At 50.1% G+C, this 20,944-nt stretch overlaps 1 protein-coding gene across 1 annotated transcript in view; it reads right to left on the bottom strand.

Moving 5' to 3' along the window:
* Positions 1–1,146: 1,146 nt before the first annotated feature.
* The window catches only part of LRRC74A (leucine rich repeat containing 74A), a 30,319-nt gene continuing 10,521 nt past the window's right edge, over positions 1,147–20,944 (bottom strand). The window contains exons 6-14 of the mRNA XM_061158344.1: positions 19,218–19,267; positions 18,776–18,857; positions 14,856–14,941; positions 14,202–14,396; positions 11,473–11,568; positions 8,818–8,964; positions 4,830–4,937; positions 3,841–3,923; positions 1,147–1,368 (exon numbers count right to left, since the gene is read on the bottom strand). Of these exons, the coding sequence (XP_061014327.1) occupies positions 1,344–1,368; positions 3,841–3,923; positions 4,830–4,937; positions 8,818–8,964; positions 11,473–11,568; positions 14,202–14,396; positions 14,856–14,941; positions 18,776–18,857; positions 19,218–19,267 (872 nt within the window). The 3' untranslated portion in view covers positions 1,147–1,343. The remainder of the gene's footprint in view (positions 1,369–3,840; positions 3,924–4,829; positions 4,938–8,817; positions 8,965–11,472; positions 11,569–14,201; positions 14,397–14,855; positions 14,942–18,775; positions 18,858–19,217; positions 19,268–20,944) is intronic.

A 20,944-nucleotide genomic window follows, 5' to 3' on the forward strand; every position in this document is an offset into this window, starting at 1 on the left:
CATGGACTTAATGGAAAATGTCAAAGGTTATAATAGTCTTAAAAGGCAAGCTCCCTGACTTCAAGGGGATCTGATTTATTTGGGGAGTCAAATATATCTACATACCCTGATGGGTGGGGTAGATGTGAGTTTCAGCTCACAAACTCCTACTATTGCTTTCTTTTCTTTTCATCATCCTAATTTTGACTCTGAGCACATACAACAGTCTAATTAACAGAAATTCAACTTTAGGCTAAAACTCTGAATGAGGGAAGGGAGGGGAAAATAAGCTGTGGGGAGGGGGACAGAGATTATCTCAGATCATGATTCTACCACATGTGCAGAAAGGGCTTAACATCATCTCCACCCTTGATGAAGAAGTAAAGTGAACCCCGAGGGCTGGTGCCTTGATTCCCAGGTGCCATTCCAGCACTTCCCTGGTGCTCCAAAGTGCTGGTCCCTGGGCACCCTGAAACTCTCCCAGCTTTCCCTCGCTTGCCCAAAACAATTGCCAAGTGCACGAGCTTTTTCATTTCACACTTGTATTTTTATTGAGCACCTACTATCAGCAGGCACTGTACAGGCACAAAGGAGGAGCACCAGACAGTTCCTGCCCTTGTTCGTCCCAAAGGTGGCTGACGGGTTAATCAAAACCCCTGAAGGTACCCATTCCCCCCACCGGCTCAACATATGCTGTTCTTGGCTATACCTGCTCTTCTTTTGCTTAAGCTCCTTACGCCTCCCCAGTTTCCCAAGGAATTTTACAAAGAAATGAAGGATGGCAGATTCCTAGAACCGACAGGGGATCTTTGGTTTCAGCTGTCCCACTTTTCAGGTGGAACCACAAGGCTCCAAGGTCAGGTGGCCAGGCCGTGCCAGGCTACACTGGATGCCAGCTCGCTCCGTCTCCCGCCCAGACTCTTTCCACTGACACCCCGGCATGTGTGTCCAGAGGCCCCGTCCTCACTTCCTGAGCGCCTGTTCCCTCTGCCGCTGCCTCCCAAGTCTCAGCCATCCCCCCCCAGACACAGTTTACAAGCACGGTGGCGACTGCTTGCGTGCGCTGACCTTTCCCCCACTGCTCTCCTCCTGTCGCCCAGCAACCCCACGTGCTCCCAATCTGTCTCATGGCTCTTGATGAGGCCGCCAAGGACAGGCCCCCTAAAACCGGAGGGTGCTCCCAGGGGAAGGGTAGGCGACCAGCAGCCCGGAGACCCAAGCCAGACTTTATTGGCTGGCTCACAGCCCTGGCCTTGGGGTCTGTCCACCGAGGTTTCAGCCAGCTCTCCGCCTCCTCCCCTGCCACCAGTAGACGTGCCAGGAGTTCTCTGTCGCTGAGACTTCTTTCCAGACCGGACGTGTTGCTATGACCTCGTCATTGTCAAGAAACTGGATTGAAAGGTAAGGGGATAACGCTGAGTGCCGATGTGGCCTTGTGGCTGATCACCGAGAGTATTTAGACAGGCTCGAACCCCATTGAGACCATGTGTAAACCCATCTCTTGTCTCGGCAAAGCAATGAGCGAGGTGAGGTTCAGTGTCCGGACAGGGATGAGGGTGGGTTTGCGTTGTCGGCTTTGGCAGCAGATTTAATTTTAGAGTGTGGACGTGCTCATCCTGGATCCGAGCCACCCAACCCATGTTAGACAAACAGGTGTGCAAACACGACATGTGAAAGAAAGTTGGTGACTATTACTTGAGGCAGCAAAACACTGGGAATGAACTAAGAGTCGGTAAGACAGTCTCCTTCTGCACTATGAAATACCATGCTGTGGTTGAAAAGGCTGAGATGGATCTAAAAGTACTAACGTGGACAGTTCGCCAAAACATACTGGGAGGCAAAGCAAGGTCAGAGGACTGTGACGGTGCCGTTCTGTGCGTGCATGTTAGTCGCTCAGTCGTGTCTGACTCTGCGACCCCACGGAATGTAGGACCAAGCGCCTCCGTCCATGGGATTCTCCAGGCAAGAACTCTGGAGTGGGTTTCTGTTTCCTTCTCCAGGGGATCTTCCTGACCCAGGGATCGAACCTGGGTCTCCCGCATTGCAGGCGGATTCTTTACCATCTGAGCCAGCAGGGAAGCTCAGCTAGGCTTCTATTTATGATAAATAAGAAACTCTGTGTGTGTGTGTGTGTGTGTGTGTGTATGAGGGTCGAATAATGTATAGTAAAATACTCTGAGCCTACCGCATGCCAGGTACTGTTCTACGTGCTTCATTGCCTTTAACTCATTTAATCCTTGAAAGCTCCTGGCCCTATATACAGATGGGGAGACTGAGGCACTGGGAGGCTGGGTAAACTGCCAAGTTCCATAGGAGTGGAGCTGGGGTTGGAACTAAGGAAGCCCGGTCCCACAGTCTGTGTTTTTAACACTTGGAGAACACACGCACACACACACACACACACACACATTTCATTGCAAATATGTGGGAAAAAGTTCCAGAAACGTGCACCTGGGGTTGTTCACGAGCGCACTCTGGGAGGCAGCGGGAGCTGTGGGGACAGGTGAAAGAGTGCCTTCATTTTCTCCCTACGGCACTTCTGTGGGCCTTGACCTTTTACAAGTAGATATGATTTGTAACGAAAAATGATAATTTCAAGCAACAATAAAAAAGAAAGATGACTCTGCTCTTCAACAGGAACTAACAGAGCTGCAGTGTGTGTGACCTGAGGTGAATTTGAGGTGCCTGCTAGAGCTCCCCACGTGGGTCCCCAGGCCTCAGCTCTGCCTCTCGATGGCCACGTGACCTCAGCCCCGAGCTGGTCTCCAGCCTTCTGCCTTGGGCTCCTCCCACCAGCGTCCCAGGGATCAGGAGGCAGCACTTTAGAGAGGCGGGGTTGGGGGTGGGGGGAGGTCCAGGACTCAGGCCCAGAGTGGGGGGCCCTCGAGGTGGTGTGCACGCCTGAACCACCCTGCTGGGGGCGATGCTTGCTGGATGATGGTGTCGCTCCTGACTAAAAGTACCACGTGCCAGCCCCTCACGTGCATTGTCTCTACTCGATTCTTATGAAACTCCCTTGGGTGCTGTGGTTATCACCCCATTCTAAAGACTTGGAGACTGAGAGCCCTGCGCACAGCCTCACCCTTACTATTAGAGCCGAATTAGAGCCGTGGCAGCGGCTCCTCCATGCGTGAGATGGAGGCACGGACGGAGGTCCTGGGGGAGGACCGCGGGGCGGGATCAGACAGGGGCCTCCTCCGACAGTCTCCTTAGGCCTCCTCAAGACACGCAGCTGCAGGGCCACATGCAGACCAACGTGCAGACCAGTGGGTCCTGCAGCCTCAGCCCGGAGGTCTGGCACAGGGAAGCAGGTGCCCGGACCACGCAGACCTGGGTCCTAAGGCCGCAGCTGCCCCTTTCTGGCCGCAAGCGCTTGGCTCCGTGCCCGCCTTCACCGAAGCTCCGTTTCACCCCTCACAGGAGGGTGGGGGGCACACTAGTGCCCATTGGGTGCTGTGAGAATCCCGGCGCCTGTCTGCTGACTGGTGGAGTACTTGGCACGTGGTAAGGGCTCACGGATGCTGGTCACTGTTATGACCATTGTCAGGGTCCTTTTCCATCTCTTCAGGGAGTTCAGCCTGAGTCCTCAGCTGCCTGGCTGCCTACGCTCCAGCAGAGTTGAATGACCCGCGGTTTCCCAGGGCACCTCTGTCCCCACCCCTGCAGGGACGCCCCCTCTTCGGGCCTCTGGGGTGCCGTCCACGCCCTCGCTGCCCCTCTCACCACCCCAGGGCCCAGCTCTCGGCTCTGCGTGTCCCCGTCGCCCCAGTGTGGCCCCTGGAGCCCCTGGAGAGACCTGGGGGGCCTTCCGGGGGCCAGAGGGGCAGCCCAGAGAGGTCTGGGCAGTGGGGCCGGGCTGACCTGAAATCCACCATGCCTGTCTTCTCGCCCAGCTTCTTTATCAGCTCCCTGACTTGGTACCGGTTTATGGGGACCTTGTTCTGCTGAGGAGGTGGACAGAACAGGCAAGGTCAGTGGAGCTCTCTGCTCCCCGCCCCCAACCTCCCCATCACACACACACACACACACACACACACACACACACACACACACACACACACTCACTCCCCTTGCGCCCACAGCTGGAAACTGAGAGCTCCGAGGGAGCGGAACCCACACACCCTGCAGGGCGGGGAGAAGCGCCCCCCGACACCCGGGCATCACTGCCCAGACCCCAGAGCCCCTCCTTTCAATCTGGGGGGCACTGGGGGAGAAGGAGGTGGGGATCCAGGTGGAGTGGGTGGTGGCGACTTTGCCGCATGGGAAGTCCATCCTTACCTCCCTGGTACCGAGTCTAGCCAGCCCTCTTCACCACAGGCCCGGCTCCGAGGGTCCTATCCCGCGCCCCACCTGGACCCCCACAGAGTCCTATTCTTGCAGGGCCCATCCTTCCTAGGGGTGCTCTGGAGACAGACCTGTTCACACTTGCATTTCAGGGGGTCCTCAACACCTCCATCATATCCCGCACGTGAAGGTATGGGATTTTGGGCAAGACGATACGGCCAAAGGTAAAATACTGGGGCACTGGGATGTGGTCTCTTATCCTACTCCCTTGTAAAATCTGCCCAGTAGCCAAACGCAATGGGGAGAAAGACCTTGAAGATGAAGAATGTGTGTCTTCAGGCAGCATCTTGGGTCACCAGTGGCATCCAGCCATGCAGCACAATGACGTCAGGGGGTGATGGAGGGAGGCTTAGCCGTCCCTCTGGGTCTCGATAAAGGAGGTGGATCTGCTGGCTTCTCACAGCCACCGGGGAAGCTCTGTGAAGTGCGCATGCCGTGTCTCTCCCTGTCACACACACGTGCACACACGCACACCCAGTGCCTGCGGCCATGAGGCATCCACCTACCTGTATCATGGCTTTCCGGAACTCGCCCACAGGCATCATCAACTCTCCACTAGGGTTCAGGCTCCTGAAGAAGTCCAGGATGGAGATTTTGTTTTGGTCTGCGTAGCTCTGGGAGAAGCAGGAGATACCAGGAGCCTTGTAACATCTGTCCCAGCTCCCCCATCCCCTGCCCCACCTCTGACCCGCACCTGCCCAGACCGAGGTCCGGCAGAACCGCACGTGATGCTTCCTGTGTGTCTGTCTCACCCGCGCTGAGCAGGCTGTCCTGCCGGTCCACGTCCCAAGGGCGGAAGGATCGGCGCTGAGGCTGTTAAGCTCCCACAGCGTGGAGGGACTAGGGCGGTGATCATATGTATGTGCATTATTCAGTTTTGGGGTCGCCCCTGCTAAGACTAGTGGAGACGGTGCTCTGTGGATGTGAGAGGGCTGTTGTCAGCTCAGAGACCCAAAGACCAAACCAGAACCAAGTAGTGGGATGGGCTGAACAGGCTCCTGGAATCCATAGGATTCTCATCATTTTATCCAAATATCCTCATATGGAGACGTATTGTGTTAAGAGTATTTTAAAAATAATATGTCATTGTTTTCCACTCAAAGATAGTAGCTACTCACATTTTGAAGGTAATTTTAGATTAATAGAAAGAAGAAAATGAAAAATCACCCATAGTCCAATCCCACCGCCCAGAGATAACATCTTGATGTACATTTTTTTCATCTGCCTGCCTATCTATCTAACATCTTTCTACTGTACATACTGTTTAATAAAATGCATTGTATTAATATGTTGTGAACTCACCTATCTATCTATCTAACATCTTTCTACTATACATACTGTTTAATAAAATGCACTGTATTAATATATTGTGAGCTCCTTTCTGGTATCATTAAAGTGTTCTTTTGGTTCCTTTTCAGTATCTTCTGGGTTCTCTTTCTCTCTGACTCTCAAAAGCCCAAAGGCAAGGCCCAGCTGTGCCGACAGGTATTTCTGCAGACGCCCTTGCTCACAGAGGAATTCCTCGGGGATCACTCCCTGGTCCCTGCTCTCCTCGCCCAGCACCTCCCTCTCTGCTGTACTCCGCTCACCCCACCCCACCCCGGGGTGGGTCCCGGACCCCTATGTCCAATTCCACATCTCCTGCAGCTGTTCGCCAGTCCATGCTGAACCCAGTGACACCTCAATCTGACACGTCCGAAGCAAGCCTGAGTCAGCTGGATTATGTGACCCCTGTTACTGAGGGCTGCAGTAGCTACACCCACTGCAGTTCCTTCTTAGCCACCTCTACAATGTGTTACAGAGGCTGGAAAACCAAAGACCAGCCTTCCCCAAGCCCTCTTGAAGCTACGGGTCAGAATGAGATGGTTTCACCAAGCTCTTTGGTGAGACGTGTGTGTTACCCGTGTGCTTTGGCAGCTGGGGGGTGGCTTCCTGATTCCACAGGCGATTCCTGATTGGGTGGTTTCCTGCTCGAGGCAGAAGGGACAGCCCTCCTGGTAACCCAGTTGGGGTGTCTGGTAACCTTTTCTCGAATCTAAACATAGAGGCTTTTCTTCAGCCCTCTAATGTCTCTGGGGTCTCTTTCTGGTGATCGATTCCTCTTTGCTTAAGCTGGTGGAATGGATTCTGTGGTCTGCAACTAAGAGCCTCGACTGGTGGCTGTCACTTTGGGAGGTGCTTTTGGCAAGACCCAACATAGCTCCTGCCCTGGAGGAGTTCAGTCTTGCGGTGAAAGGGTGAAGCAGAGGGCTGTGGCAGTGTGTGTCAAGGGCAGTGACTGTTGACCAGGGAACCTGAGAAGAGTCGCCCGAGGAAGGGACACTCAGGTGCAGACCTAGGGAGTACAGAGGAGGGGGTGAGTCACAGAGGGCAGGAGGAGCGGTGTTCCAGGCAGAGGGACCCAGAGATGACTTTAAGGGATGCAAAAAGCAATGGGGACAAATCCAGTGGGGCTGAAATGGGCGGGTGGGGAGATGGGAGGGATGAAGTCAGAGTGGGAGGAGGGGGCAGGGGGCAGCTTCTTCTCCCCATAGGACTTCCCGATTGCTAGCAACATTACCATCATTCTTTTAGTCCTTTGGGCTTGAAATTTGGAGTTATCTTCACCTATTTCCTCTTCCCACAGGTCTCTCTTCTCCCAACACACACACACACAGACACAGACACACACACACACACACACACACACACACACACACACACACACACAGACAGACACACAGATACACACACGCAACCACTCACCAAGTCCTGGAGATGCTCCGTAAGGATATCTCCTACATCGGTCCCTCCACTCCCATTGTCATTTCCAGCCAAGTTACCATTCTATATCTAGAATACTACAAGCGTGTCCTCACTGGTTTTCCCATTCTCATAGTTACCCCTTTCAGTTCTTTTCTCTCCCTGTTGCCAAAAATACTCTCCCTCAGTCCTGCTGGATTCATATCACACCCTCTGCTCAACAACTCTCCCTGGCTCCCTGCTCCCTGACTCTCCAACCCAACTCTGAGCCTACAGTCTGAGGACCGCCACGTCCAGCCCCAGCCTCCCTTTGCAGCCTTGGTTCCCAGGCTTCCCTGTGAGACCGGAGCCAAGTGGTTCTGTTCCCACCCCTCCAGACACACTGCAAGTGACTGCCTCTCTGCTCCTTTGCTGGTGGGAATCCTCCTCCCTCCGTCCCTCCCTCGGGCTCACCTGCATCCTTTCTGCTTGTCAGGGCCCTTGCCCTAACCCACTTCTGCCAGGAAGCATCCTTTTCTGTTTGCCCAGTCCTGCAGTGACCTCTAGTTTGGATTGTATTGATACTTGCTACCTTGGTCACTTGTTTTATCATCTGACATTTTCTATGGGAAACGACTGTGTCTATCCCATCTTCCCAGCCAGATGGTTGGGCCCCTGAGGGGAAGGCCTACGGCTTACATTGTACTACATTGTATGTGTGGTCGGGTCTCTCCTCTGGGATTCCTTTTCTATACTGTTTTAAAACAAGGAGCAAGGCCCCCACTTGGCACTAGATAACTCCATTCCCACTCTTCTTGCAAAACAAATTTCTCCTCTGACATCACCTCACTCATAAAGATATAAAGATACTTGATACTGCTTTGCTTCCTAGAACTTTTCCTACAATGATAATTTTCTTGTAAGAGCTCTCCTATTTGGTTCTGAAACGAAGGCAGAGCTCCAGTGGCACATGCCTTTGCAGGGCACCCTCCCAGCTCCTGCTGCCCCAAGTGGTAACAGTCCTGCCCCGAGCAGCACGCCCCTCACCGGCACGTCCAGGGCAGAGCCGGCAGTGAAAACCCCAGGCCTGGGTAGTCACTGCTCTGTGAGGTCATTGGACCAGAGGAGCTATAACATCCCTCCCACTCTAACATTCTCTGAGTTTTATTTCCACTGTTACATCTTTTCCCTCTGACTGCCAGACACAATTTAAGACGAGCCAGGAGCAGGTGACCTCTAGATATAAAAGACTTACGGGTTTCTCATTAGTTGAAGCCACCAAATACCCACGCTGACCACAGAGTCAGGATGTCTTTGCATCCTTAGCAGCTATTGGAAAGAGCCTCTGTGAATTGTGTGCTAATCACATGCCAGGCATTGTTCTAAGTCCATCATGTAGAGTATAGAATTTAACCTTCATAGCAGCCCTGCTGGGGTGGGTACTATTATTATGCCCATTTTACAGGTGAAGAGACTGAGGCACAGAGCACTTCAGTGACTTGTCTCTGGCTGCAATGGAGGAGCCTACCTGGTAGAAATCATCCTGTTCCACACCCCTCCCACTTTAGTCAGTTCCAAGCACTTCCTTTCCCCTGGGAGTCAGGAAGCATTGCTGATGGATCTGAGAGTCAGAGGGGATATCCTGCAGCTGAGAAGTCCCTTGTCAGAGAGGACCGCAAAGATGCTCTGGGGGAGGAGAAATTCTGGGAGCTGAGCCAAAGGTTAGCTCTCTCCAGGGACCCCTGGGGGCTCTTAGAGGGAAGCAGGGCTCACCTGGATCAGTTTCACAGGGTTCGTCCACGTGAAGGGGGTTTTCTTGGCCGAGAGGGCTTGCACTGACTTGTATATCACGTCCAGCTGGGGGTGGATAGCGCACACCCCATCCAGTATTTTCACAAACTGCTCGGACACCAGCACATTCTGCAGCAGGGAGAGAGGGGACCGGTCGGGCAGGGCGTGCTGCCGTCATGCCATCTCCCAGACCGGTGGGCTCCCCCCAGGCAAAGCCACGTGTTGGCGGGCTCCCCCCAGGCAAAGCCGCGTGTTGTCTTTTCTAGTTCATTCTGCAGTGCCGCTCCTAGACCGGGATGGCTCTCCTTTGCTAGAACTGGTGGTTTGGCTTGTGAGTTTCCCGCGCGGTTTGGGTCAGGTGTCCGAGCTGGGTGCTGGTGGCCTGCCACGTACGGTCACCTCACTCTGCTCTCAGGAGGTGAGCCTACTGTGTGTGACAGACGGGCATGGCTGTGGGGTTACACGACTGGTCCCCAAGGGCCCTGAAAAGCCCACTTCTACCCCAGTGTTGGTCTTCGGAGCTGAAGCCCTAGCAGAGAGCCCCTCGTTCCAGCCATCCTGTCGCACACGGGAACCCCCGCCTTGTGGAAGGGCCTCCAAGCCCAGTTAGAGGCTGCAGACGACCACGTGTTCTGTGTGAAGGTGTCTGATCAAACCTGGCCTCCGTGAGTGTGATCCACCTGCTTCATTCCTCAGCTGTGGCTCTCAGTATCTTTTGCCTTTCCAAAGAACTAAATTCATGCTAAGGGGTGAAGACTTACTCCCTTTCCTTTGTAGGTATTCTAGAGAAAGTTCTAGAAGCATCTACAATGAAGGGATTCCAACGCCACTTAGAATTACGGTGGCATCATGTGGAGTGGAAAGAGAGACCCCAGCTCAGGGGTTTATATGCTGCCTTGGGGTCTAAACAACACCACTTCTGACATTCCCTCAGACACCCCAAGGCAGCTCTGGGGTTCACACCTTCCAACCTGCACTGCAGAGGGCTGGGAGGAGCAGAACTCTAATGAACTCTGGACTTGGGGGCTGAGGTCAGAGGCAGCAAAACGGGGTGCGGGTCACAGCTGTAGGATGAGTGGGGAGCAGGCCTCTGAGGAGGAAAACCAGGAGCAGAAGAAGGAGCCACAGGGCTGGGGAGGAGGAGTTGAGGGGACAAAGTGAAAAGTACAGCAGGTATGTTTTTATAACACTTTATAATCTCTGGCAAATATAAACCCCATTTTTACTTATTATTCAGTTCAAAGAAGCTTGGGTTTCAAACACAAAACATCATCACTGATAGACTTGCAAGGTATTAAAGTCTTAACAAAACCCGTATTAGTGTGGCATTAAGCAAATGTGAAAGGACTTTGAACACTGTGCCTTTACGGAACTCTAGAGTAGGAGGCAGGAGCCCTGGTTTACTCCTTGCTGTGTTTCACACCTGCTGCGTGGTCCTGGGCCAGTGACCTAACCTCTCTGTCTCAGTTTCTTTCCATGTAAAACGGGAAAATGAGGACAAGTAACTTGTTATGGGTTCAATCGTATCCCCCCACAAAAAAAGACATTGAAATCCTAACCCCCCAGTACCTGTGAATATGACCTTATTGAGAAATAAGATCTTTGCAGATGATCAAGTTAAAAATGAGGTCGCTAGGGTGGGCCCTAACCTGATGTGACTGGTGGCCTTATAAAAAGGGGACACTGGGATACAGAGACAGACGCGCACACAGGGAGAGAGTGAGATCTGAGGCTGAAGGCAGAGATCCAGGGTGAGGTTTCTACAAGCCAAGGAACAGCAAAGATTGTCTGCAAACTACCAGAAGCTAGCAAAGAAGCAGGGAGCAGATTCTTCCTCACAGTCCTCTGGAGGAACCGACCTTACGAACACCTTGACTTTGAACTTCTAGCCTCCAGGACTGTGAGACAATACATTTCTATCTCTTGAGTCACTTGCTTTGTGCACTTTGCCTTGGCAGCCCTATGTCATGAATACATTCTACCACCTCCCAGAGTAGAATTAAACGACTTGGCGCCTATAAAATGGCTTTGGGACCAAAAAAAAAAAGAGCATAAACTGGTAGACATGTATAGGATATTGTTGGCAGCAGCTCCCACCTCTAGGATGATTCAGGCCAGAGTACCCGCAGAGTGGAGTCACCTCCTCAAGCTTCTCGCCTCCATCAAGGTTTTTTTTTAATACTCAAATACTACTCTGATTAGAGTAGGCTGAGTCATGAAATGAAAACACAGATTTGGACATGTTTTCATACTCAGATTATAAAAATCCTGTGACTGTGGAAGCACTCTAAGGCCCAGAGCCATCCATCGACAAAGCTGACTGCAGACAGGTCTGTTCTGGGGTTCCCCCACCTTTGATTCTGCTGTTCTTCCTCTCTGCCCTCAGGCCTGCTCTTGGGGGTGCAGGTCCTGGGTTCCCAGGATCTGACAAATGGTTTCACACCATGATGTTACTGGCTGACTGGCTACTCCGATGGAAAGCACCCCTGGAGGAGGGCAGAGTTGTACCCCAAAAGGAGTGTTTTTTTTTTTTCCTGGAGCACTTAGGGCCCGAGGGCTAGAGCTGTTGGCATCTGGCCCGGTGGTCATGGTAACTGGCATGCTCCCTTAGCGTGAGTGAACCGTTAGATCACTTACAGAAATGTCAATATCCTCCATCTTGGATTTGGGGTTCCTCTTGATGGACAGGATAAGTAGCACAGCCCCATCCATACTTATGGGGTTCAGGAAGAGCTGTGGGAGAAAGGGCAAGGCAGAAGGAGGCAGAGATGGGGGGCAGAAAAGGCTGCTTCAGAGCACGGTGTCCATACATTCCCATCAAACCACAGTCTATGTCTTCCTTCCAGATTTCTCTGTAAGCACCCATCTCCCTGTCTGTCTGTCTGTCACCCACCCACTTGTCCATCTCACTGCTCATCCGTCCAGCCACCCAACAAACTTCGGCTGGGGCCCTGCAACATGCCAGTCACTGGTTAAGCACAGGCAAGCATGACAAGATCTAAAATGAAAATATTTGGTCATTGTAGAAAAAATTTAAAAGCGGTAGAAAAAAAATGTCAAGATCACTTGTATTTCACTAACCAGAAGAAAAAATCTTTGTGGCCATTTTGCTGAGGCAGCTTTTTAGTCTTTGAGAAGTTAGAGTCTCTGAACTTTCCTTGGCGTCCTTGGCCCCCAAGGCTGAGTCCTTGGCAGGCTGAGTCCGTCCTTCTTGTCTGAATCACACCCAGTGCCCATCCAGGCGGGCCAGCCTCTCAGCTTCCTCAGTCACCAGGCGGCCACCTGGAGTGGTCTGCATCACCAAGCTACTTCCACTGGTCAGAATCTGACTCCCTCCTGTCACCTCAGCAGTTCTAGGGTGACTGCCCTCTCGGATGGCGGCTCGTCTTCACTGATTCCTAACTCCTGTTCTTCCACCAGCACTCCCACGCCTGTGACCCCCCCGAGTCACCCCCAAATCTTGCGGGAGTTGGAACCGCAGTAGAAAGCCAGGCAGAGCTGACTTCCCTCTGCCTCTTGCTAGCTGACAAGTCACACAGCCTCAGTCTTCTCAACTGACCAGTGGGGCTACTGGAGCTCACTTGGTGGGCTGGGCCAGGAATAAGGAGACAGATCACTTGATAGAGAACCTGGCTCAAGAGAGCTCCAGAAAGGGGACCTGTTAATACAGGGTCTCATCTTTCATCAGTTCTCAACTTCCCAGGAGCTTCTATGTTATAAATTAGCATCTATAAGCAAATTAATTAGAAATGAAATAAGCATTCATTCATTTACTTAATATTCATTGGGCATCCCATGGACAGAGGTGCCTAGTGGGCTACAGTCCGTGGGATCACAAGAGTTGAACACGACTTAGTGAGTAAACCGCCCAGGACTCTGCTAGGTACAGGGGATATAATAATGGGCAAAACCAAATACGTCTTTGTCCTCAGGAAGCTCTCATGCTAGTGGGTGACAGACAAGTCACTCCGAACAAGAATATAAAGAGGAACTCTGGTGAGTTCTGGGAGAAGGGGTAAACAGGATCTGACGGTTCCCCGGGGGTCCCTAGGGAACTGGGGCTCCCACTGTGTTCCGAGGCAGACCAGCAACTGAGGCCAGTCGGGGGAGCACTGTGGGCTGAGCAAGTGGCGTGGACAAGGTCCTGCAGGGAGGGAGATGGAAAAAGCCCCTGCGGTCTCCCCTGGTGGCCCAGTGGTTAAGAAGTGAAAGTGAAAGTCGCTCAGGACTCTTAGCAACCCCATGGCCCTGACAGTCCATGGAATTCTCCAGACTACTGGAGTGGGTAGCCTTTCCTTTCTCCAGGGGATCTTCCCGATCCGGGGATCGAACCCAGGTCTCCCACATTGCAGGTGGATTCTTTACCAGCTGGGCCATCAGGGAAGCCCAAGAATACTGGAGTGGGTAGCCTATCCCTTCTCCAGGGGATCTCCCCGACCCAGGGATCGAACCAGGGTCTCCTGCATTGCGGGTGGATTCTTTACTAGCTGAGCTACCAGGGAAGCCCATGGTTAAGAAGCTGCCTGCCAAGGTATGGGGTGCGGGTTTGATCCCTGGTCCCAGATAATCCCACATGCCATGGAGCTCCTAGACCCTTGCACCACAACTACTGAAGCAGCCACCACAATGAGAAGCCTGTGCACTGTAATGAAGACCCAGGGCAGCCAAAAAAGTTAAAAAAAAAAAAAAAAAAAGACCCTGAGGCATTGGCTGGAGCCTAGGAGTTGGGGGGAGGGTAGACTTGAAGCACCCTGGGGGAGAGAACTGGGTTTGAGCGATGGAGGCCCTGGGGGGATGGGGGGTTTAAGCTGGAGAAGAGTAGGTAGGGGTGGGGTTAGAAGCCAGATTTATACTCCAAACACACACTCTGGCTGCAGTGCAGAGAAAAACTAGAGGGGGGGATTCCCTGGCAGTCTAGTGGTCAGGACTTAGCGCTTTCACTGACCGACCCGGGTTCAATCCCTGGTTGGGGAAGGAAGATCCTGTAAGCCACTTGGTGAAGAAAAAAAACCTGGAGGAGACCCAGATGGGGGAAAGAAAAACCAGTTAAGAGACAAAGTGCTATCCGGTGCCAGGTGAGAGTGGAGGGTGTGACATTGAGTTTACAGAATAAAGACAGCCAAGAATGTAGATTTTTCTCTCCAGCAACATCCCAACCCACTCCCGCTCCCCTCGCCCCAACACACACAGATACACACGTGCGTGCACACACAGGGATGCAGGGACACAAACACAGATGCACACCCACTGACGCACACATGCATGGGTGCAGACACACACAGATATGCACGGTTACACACACATGGATACGTGCACACACACATGTACACACAAGCTGTCCTGCCCCCAGCCCGGGTGAAGACTACCTTCAGAACTTTGAGGCTTTCATTCAACTCCAGGGCTCTGCTGATTTTGGAGAGCCCGTCGTTGGTGATGTTGTTGCTGCTGAGGTCTAGGTAGGTCAGGTAGCTGTTGAGTCTGAGGACCTCCCCTAGGGCCGCAGCCCCCTCGTTCCCAAAGCTGTTCATGGAGAGATCGAGTTTCTTCAGCGACACGTTAGACTGCAGGGAGAAGGGAAAACAGTGCCAGCATCAAGGCTGCAGGCAACTCACCCAGCCAACGGGCCCCCATTTTTGACCCGGGCCGGCTTCCAGACAGAGTGCTCAGTGGTCCCCGGGAGAGGGACGGCCAGATCTTTCCAGATCCCTCCCAGCTGGGCTCAGAGTCTCAGAGCTCATTCTCTTTGGGTGAAGGTCATTCCCTTCGCCCCGAGTTAAACTGCCCCTTTGAAGTTGCCCTCAAAGGTGCATACGAGGCCCCAGTAGGGTGAGTTTACTGGGGAGGGGTTTGTACTAAAGAGGGACATGGGTTCAGGAGGCAGACTGGCTGTGCAGAGCGCCCGAGGAGGTCTCAGTATACTGTCCTCAACGGGGACCGTGGAGAAGGGGTTCAAGATGGCGGACGGAGGGCCTGGTCATCCTCACCCGGGCTCCACCCTGGCTCCGCTCCCGCAGGCTTACCCGGAGACCATTGCATAAGGCCACCGTTCCCCGGACGTAGAGGTGGTTCCAGCTCAGATCCAGCGACTGGAGCCCTACATTGATGGCTGAGGGAGGGGAGGGTGTCATCTCGGCCTCCCCCACCTCCCGGAGAACCCAGGCTCCGGGTTGGCCTGAGATCCATGAAATTGGGGGTCAGAATGGCTCAGTCCTCATGCAAAGCAGAACGCTGAGGCAATAACTTGTCAGTTATCCATTTAAACCCAAAATTACAAGGTGACTCCCAATGCCACAGCAATTGTACGTTGCAGGTGGCAAACACAGGATGCACGCTGTACTGTCTGGTCACAGACATTTTCCTACCAAAATCTGTTTACTCCATCTCACGGCAATATCACCCCTGAGACTCTTCCAAAGGAGACAGTATAGTATGTAAGAAGAGTGACAGGCTTGCAGATGTTTACCACGGCGTCACTTCCAAAAGCAAGGTTTGTGACTCACGGGGAGGGGTAAAGCATAACACAAATGTCCACCTGGTGGAAAATTACACAGTTGTTAACATAGATGGAGACAGCATGGGAAACAGGGGTTGTGTTTACATAGGGAGACTCTGGTGGGCAAGGTGTGTTCTATCACATGGAGACTGATGGGAGCAGTGGAAGCCACAGAATGTCCATCCAGGAGAACTTTACGGATACAGCCAGGTGGAAGTGGGGCGACATCAGGCTTGTCTGGAAGTTGGGTTTGCACCGAAATTGCAATTTTTTAAAAAACACTTAAAGATGCTTTTGATCACAGGCTACATAGGGCTGGGAAAGCATTCTAAACACATCGCCATTGTCATTTTTATCTGGGGAGGGCGGATGTGCTGAGGACACTATTGGGAAGGGAGACTAAAGTGCTCTTGAAGGACACTGAGTGGGAGGAACTGCCTTCAGGCCCAGGAAAATGTGTTTTTCTGTTTTATTTTTTATGGAAAGAGCGCTCTGTACTGATTATGTCTTTCCCTTGTGTCAACCACCAGGACAGACTTTCAGGGAAGTGCACACCACCTTCTGTTATATTGAGAACAAACTTTTCTCCTGCTTTCATTCTCTCCCTACCTGTCTCCCTCAATCTCTTCCTACCCTTCTTTCCTCTTTTGTGCCATGTCCCCCACTTAAGTTATACCTTGCACTCCTGCCCCTCTTAAATGACCACAAAATTAAAAATTTAATTCTGTTCTCACCACTTTCTAGCTATGTGACCTTAGACAGGAGGCAGAGGTTCGCTCAGTCATGTCTGACTCTTTGTGACCCCACAGACTGTAGCCTGCCAGGCTCCTCTGTCCATGGGATTCTCCAGGCAAGAATACTGGAGTGGGTTGCCATTCCCTTCTCCAGGGGATCTTCCCGACCCAGGGCTCAAACCTGGTTCTCCCACATTGAGGCAGATTCTTTGGCTTACTTATCCTTCCCTTACTTCTGTTTTCTTATCTATAACATGGGAATGATAACCTTTACAAAGTTTTTTTTTTTTTTTTTGTAAAGATTGATGTAAAGAGCCTAGCGTGATCCTTGTCACATAGTAATCATTTTATATTTGGTAGCTTTAATACACAAAAAATTTTAAAAGCTGCATGTATGGTATGGTGACAACCATATTGAAACAGAAGTTAGTCTGTCTCATTTTAAATTTATGTTTTAAATTTTAATTTTAAAACGTTTGACGATTAGTTTTCAAAGGGAAACTCAAACTGCCCAATAGTTTGTTTACACGTTGCTCTTCCGTTCCTTCCTCTCTAGCTGAAGATCTTGCCTCATTGCTTTGCTGAGGAAACGGCAGCGGTGGGGTGAGAGAGCTCCACCCTCCTAAAGTGCTGTCTCCCAGCCCCACTGCCCCCCACTCCCACTCTTGGGCTCCCCCTCTTTTCAGTAATGATGGGTCCCTACTGCTCTCAGGCTATCCCTCCATCTTTGTTATAGATACTATTGCCTCCTGTCTTTTCAAGGACTTCACTCCTATAATTATCTCCTCCTCCTCCTTCATCATCAGGTTCTATTTCTCTTCTTCCTATCAGCATTTTCCGTCCTTGCAAACTTTCCTGGACCCTATGCCCCCCATCTTTCTGTTCCAGCCAAGTCTCAGTGGAGCGCCTGGGGTTGCTTACATGGCCATTTCCACTTCTTTGCATCTCATTTTTAGCTCAACCCACTCCAGTTGGGTTTGCATACTCCCTCACTAGTTATTTCCATGCTGGCAAGTCCTATGGTCACTTTTCTGTCTTCTTATTTGACCTCTAGACAACATTTCACCCAGCTGACCACCTCCCCCTTCTTGAAAATACTTCCCCCCACGTGGCTCCTTGGTACCTCACTTTCCCTGCTATCTGACTCATCACTCCCTCTCCAGCTCCTCCTCCTCTGTGACCCCTTAAAATGTTGGAGGGACCCTGGGGGCCACAGGATGGATGGCCCCCTACTCAACTCTGTCTGCACTCTTCGCCTGGGCAACCTCATCTGGACACGTGGCTTTAAATACATCACAAATATGTTTCCAGTCCTGACCTGTTCTCCACGCTCTAAATTGACCCAGCAAGCCACCTTCCTCACATCTCCGTGTCGGCATCAAATGGGCATCAAAAGCCCTTCCTGGCCAAAAGCAGACACCTTGACTCCTAACTCCTGCCCCTCCGTACTGTGACTCCCTGAGTTTCCCCCACTGAGTAAACACCACCTCCATCTCACCAGGAACTGAAACAGAAGAATCACGAATCTATCTTTCTCTGTCTCTTTCCCTCCCTCTTCACATCAGCAAGTCCTTTTGGCTTTACTTCCAGAGCATATTCTGAATCCATCCCCTCCTCGAGCCTCCTTGTTGAGCTCACGGTGTGGTGGTCTGGAACACCATGTCTCCCTCCTCCCCTCCTGTCCTCCTCGGATGCAGGTGTCATGGAGCTTCCCTGGGCGGTTTTTTCTCCCCTCCCTGTCTAGATTAGCGCTCTGTCCCCACTGCTAGGAGTCCTCTCTGGTTCTACTCATTTCCCCAGGAGTGAACATTTAAGGTTTTTTTTTCCTCCTCTTTTATAACACTTTTGTTATAACCAACCTCCTCGGACAGCTCTCTCTGTATGCATGAGACCTTCTCTGAGACACCTATAGAGGTGAACTGCATCACAGAATATATACATTTCCAATATATTACTAAATGTAGCCACACTGTTCTCCAAAGTGCTTTTATCTAGCAGACTTGTGAGTGTCCCTATTTCTTGTTCGTTTTCACCGCCACTGATATTCTTGGACGGGAAATTTTTACAGCTCTGCTAGATGACAAAGGAGATCTGTTTGTGGTTTTCTTTTGTATGTTTTTATTTACTGAAGACTCTGGACACTTGGTTTTCTTTGGTCACTATCCATATGCTTTGGCCAGTTTTTTTTTTTTTTTTTACTGGGAGTATTTATCACTGACTAATTGAGCTAGAGGACATTTCATCAGTATTCTGAACAGTAATCTTTTATATTTTACAAATGTTTTACATTTCTACTCCTTAACTAGTGCTTGTCTTCTATCATTGCCCCACAATTTCTTTTATCATCTGAAAGTTTAAACTTTACTGTTGTCAAATGTATGAATCGTTTTTGTTGCACTTTCTGCCCACTGTTTTGTTACAGTGTCTACCCATTTCTGTTTAATAATCTTTAGCCTCCCTGAAGTCATCTCTGTATTACTTCTCATAGAAACAAGTTACTTCTATGTTACTCTAATCTAATCGTTTTAAAGTTTTTTTACTTCCCACATTCAGATGTTTGTTCTGTTCAAAATGAATTTGGGGCATCGTTTACATTACTTTTTATAATCAGAACTTTCAATAACAATAAAAAAAACAGGAGATGAGCTCTGACAAGCCATCCTACCCTACGTCCCTCCCTTTTCCGGGCTCCCCCCTTCACAGCAGGACTCACCTAGCATCTGCCCCAGGTACTCGCCTGCCTTATCACAGAATTGGTTGTGACTGAGATCCAGTGATTTAATTCTGTAATTGTTCTAGAGAAAGAAACAGTGCAGAAAAAGGTGATTTTTGTCTTCTCTGTCTTCTCTGCAAATGCCTCACTTAGAACACTGTGATGGGGGCCTGCGTATGCTGAAAATTAAGTAGGCTAGTGTTCTTAGATGGAGGACAATTTCTTGTTCATTTCCTGTAGAACTGTTGATGATTGCTAGGAGAATTTAGCACCATCCAAACAGTCCTACCACTTGCTGAGGCTTTGATAGGACTGGAGTCTGAACACTCAGCAGCTCCCTACACCAGGCAAGTGGCCTCACTCCTTCCTGACGTTCAGAGCCACCCACGTCCCAGGGGCATCGCCCATGCGGCTGGCTGCACCCGCACCCCTGGCTTCTTACCGACAAGGCTTGACAGAACAGTTCTGCAGATTCTTCCTTGAAGTTATTTCCTGCAGGGAAAGGGGGCATTAGCAACGTTCTTCAGACTAAGGCTCCCTAACCCTCCATATCCTAGTCCTGCCAGTTTCTTGCCTTTGGAACAACTGGACATGGAAAAGGTGGCAAGTCCAGCAAGGACGTCCTGTGTAGCACGTGGAACTCTGCTCCGTGTTACGTGGCAGCCTGGATGGGAGTGGGGTTTGGGCAAATGCTTAAAGCAGTGTTTGGCCACAGAGGAACACACGGGAAGAAAGGCAGCTCATTACCATCTCTTTAAGTGCTCCTTCCCTTCTCTCTCTGCCATGATGCTGCAGGGAGTTTCAGAAGTTAGTACACCATGCCCTGTGAATCCACTGATGGCATCAACTCCTGGCCTTGTGCCTAAACTCTGATATTCTAAAAATGCTAATTCAAGTCTAAGCAGCAGAGTTGGGACTGGAGAGATGAATGAAGCACTTACCGTGCGTGCAAAATTGAAGAGGTGCCAAAAATCTCGGTAATCGAGATGAGTAACATCTTAATAGTTTAAAATGCAAATCAATGCAAAAACATCTATGATGAACCAAAGTTTAAATAAAAGCAGGATCTGACCCTGTACTTCACCCAATCTGTCCCTGTGGGATCGTGTGGTTTAAAGTGTTGATATTTTTCTTCACCATGGATTTATCTTTGTATTAATTTTGGCTTTTAAAAATGTTGCTTTAAGATGTTATTTACTTGGTTACTGAGTTTTTTGTTGACCCTTAAGTTCTGTGGCTGAGGCGAGTGCCTTCCTTGTCTTAGCCTAGCCCAGGCCATGCTAAGGAATCTATTGATAAAACACTGGTGATTTGGGGGGAATAGATGACACAAATTCTTATCCCTAAATTTCTCCTTTGAAAGTTTAATAAACCGTATGTCTCTAGCACTCAAAAAGTGCTTGGCACATAGCAGGTGCTCAGTTAATCCTGAATGAACGAATGAATCCACTGAAACATAAATACTTTCTTGGTTGTTTCTGGTACTAGTGCAATGAAATGAGATGACAATCTAGTCAATGTGTAAACTTATGTAATCTGTTACTCAAATTGTTGTATTTATACTATTTGTTACCTGTCCTGCATCAGCTGTAAGAAATTATTTGGAAGATAGATGAAAAATACATGCTTAGCCTTTCCCCCTAAAGATTCTGATTTAGCAGCCTGGGATAGGGTTGGGAAGTTTGTATTTTCGCAGAGAACTTTCTGGATTAATGTTATATTAGAGGTCTTAGCCAATACAACCAAAAAACTCTCCAAGAGCCATAAATATTGGAAAGAAGAGACAAAAACTTCCATTGTTTGCAGATACGATCACCTACATAAATAATCCAAGAATATTAACAAAATGTCAGAACTAGTAAGATAATTCAATAAAATGATTGACAGTAGGCTCAACGTACAAAAATTGATAGCTCTCATACATACCAGGAATAAGTAATTAGAAAAAGTGGTAGAAAAAACATTCTATTCTCATAAGAATGAAATGATAAAGACCTAGACACAAAGCTAATATGAAATATGCATGACTAATAATGAAATAAAACTATAACAATTTATTGAAGAACATAAAAAAACCTGATGAAACCAAGTTCTTAAATGAAGCTGTTCAATATTTTGAATATGTCAGTTCTTTCCTGAATTAACCTAGAATATTAAATATAACTCCAA

This window comes from Dama dama, chromosome 12, assembly GCF_033118175.1.
Source record: "Dama dama isolate Ldn47 chromosome 12, ASM3311817v1, whole genome shotgun sequence".
Lineage (NCBI taxonomy): Eukaryota > Metazoa > Chordata > Mammalia > Artiodactyla > Cervidae > Dama > Dama dama.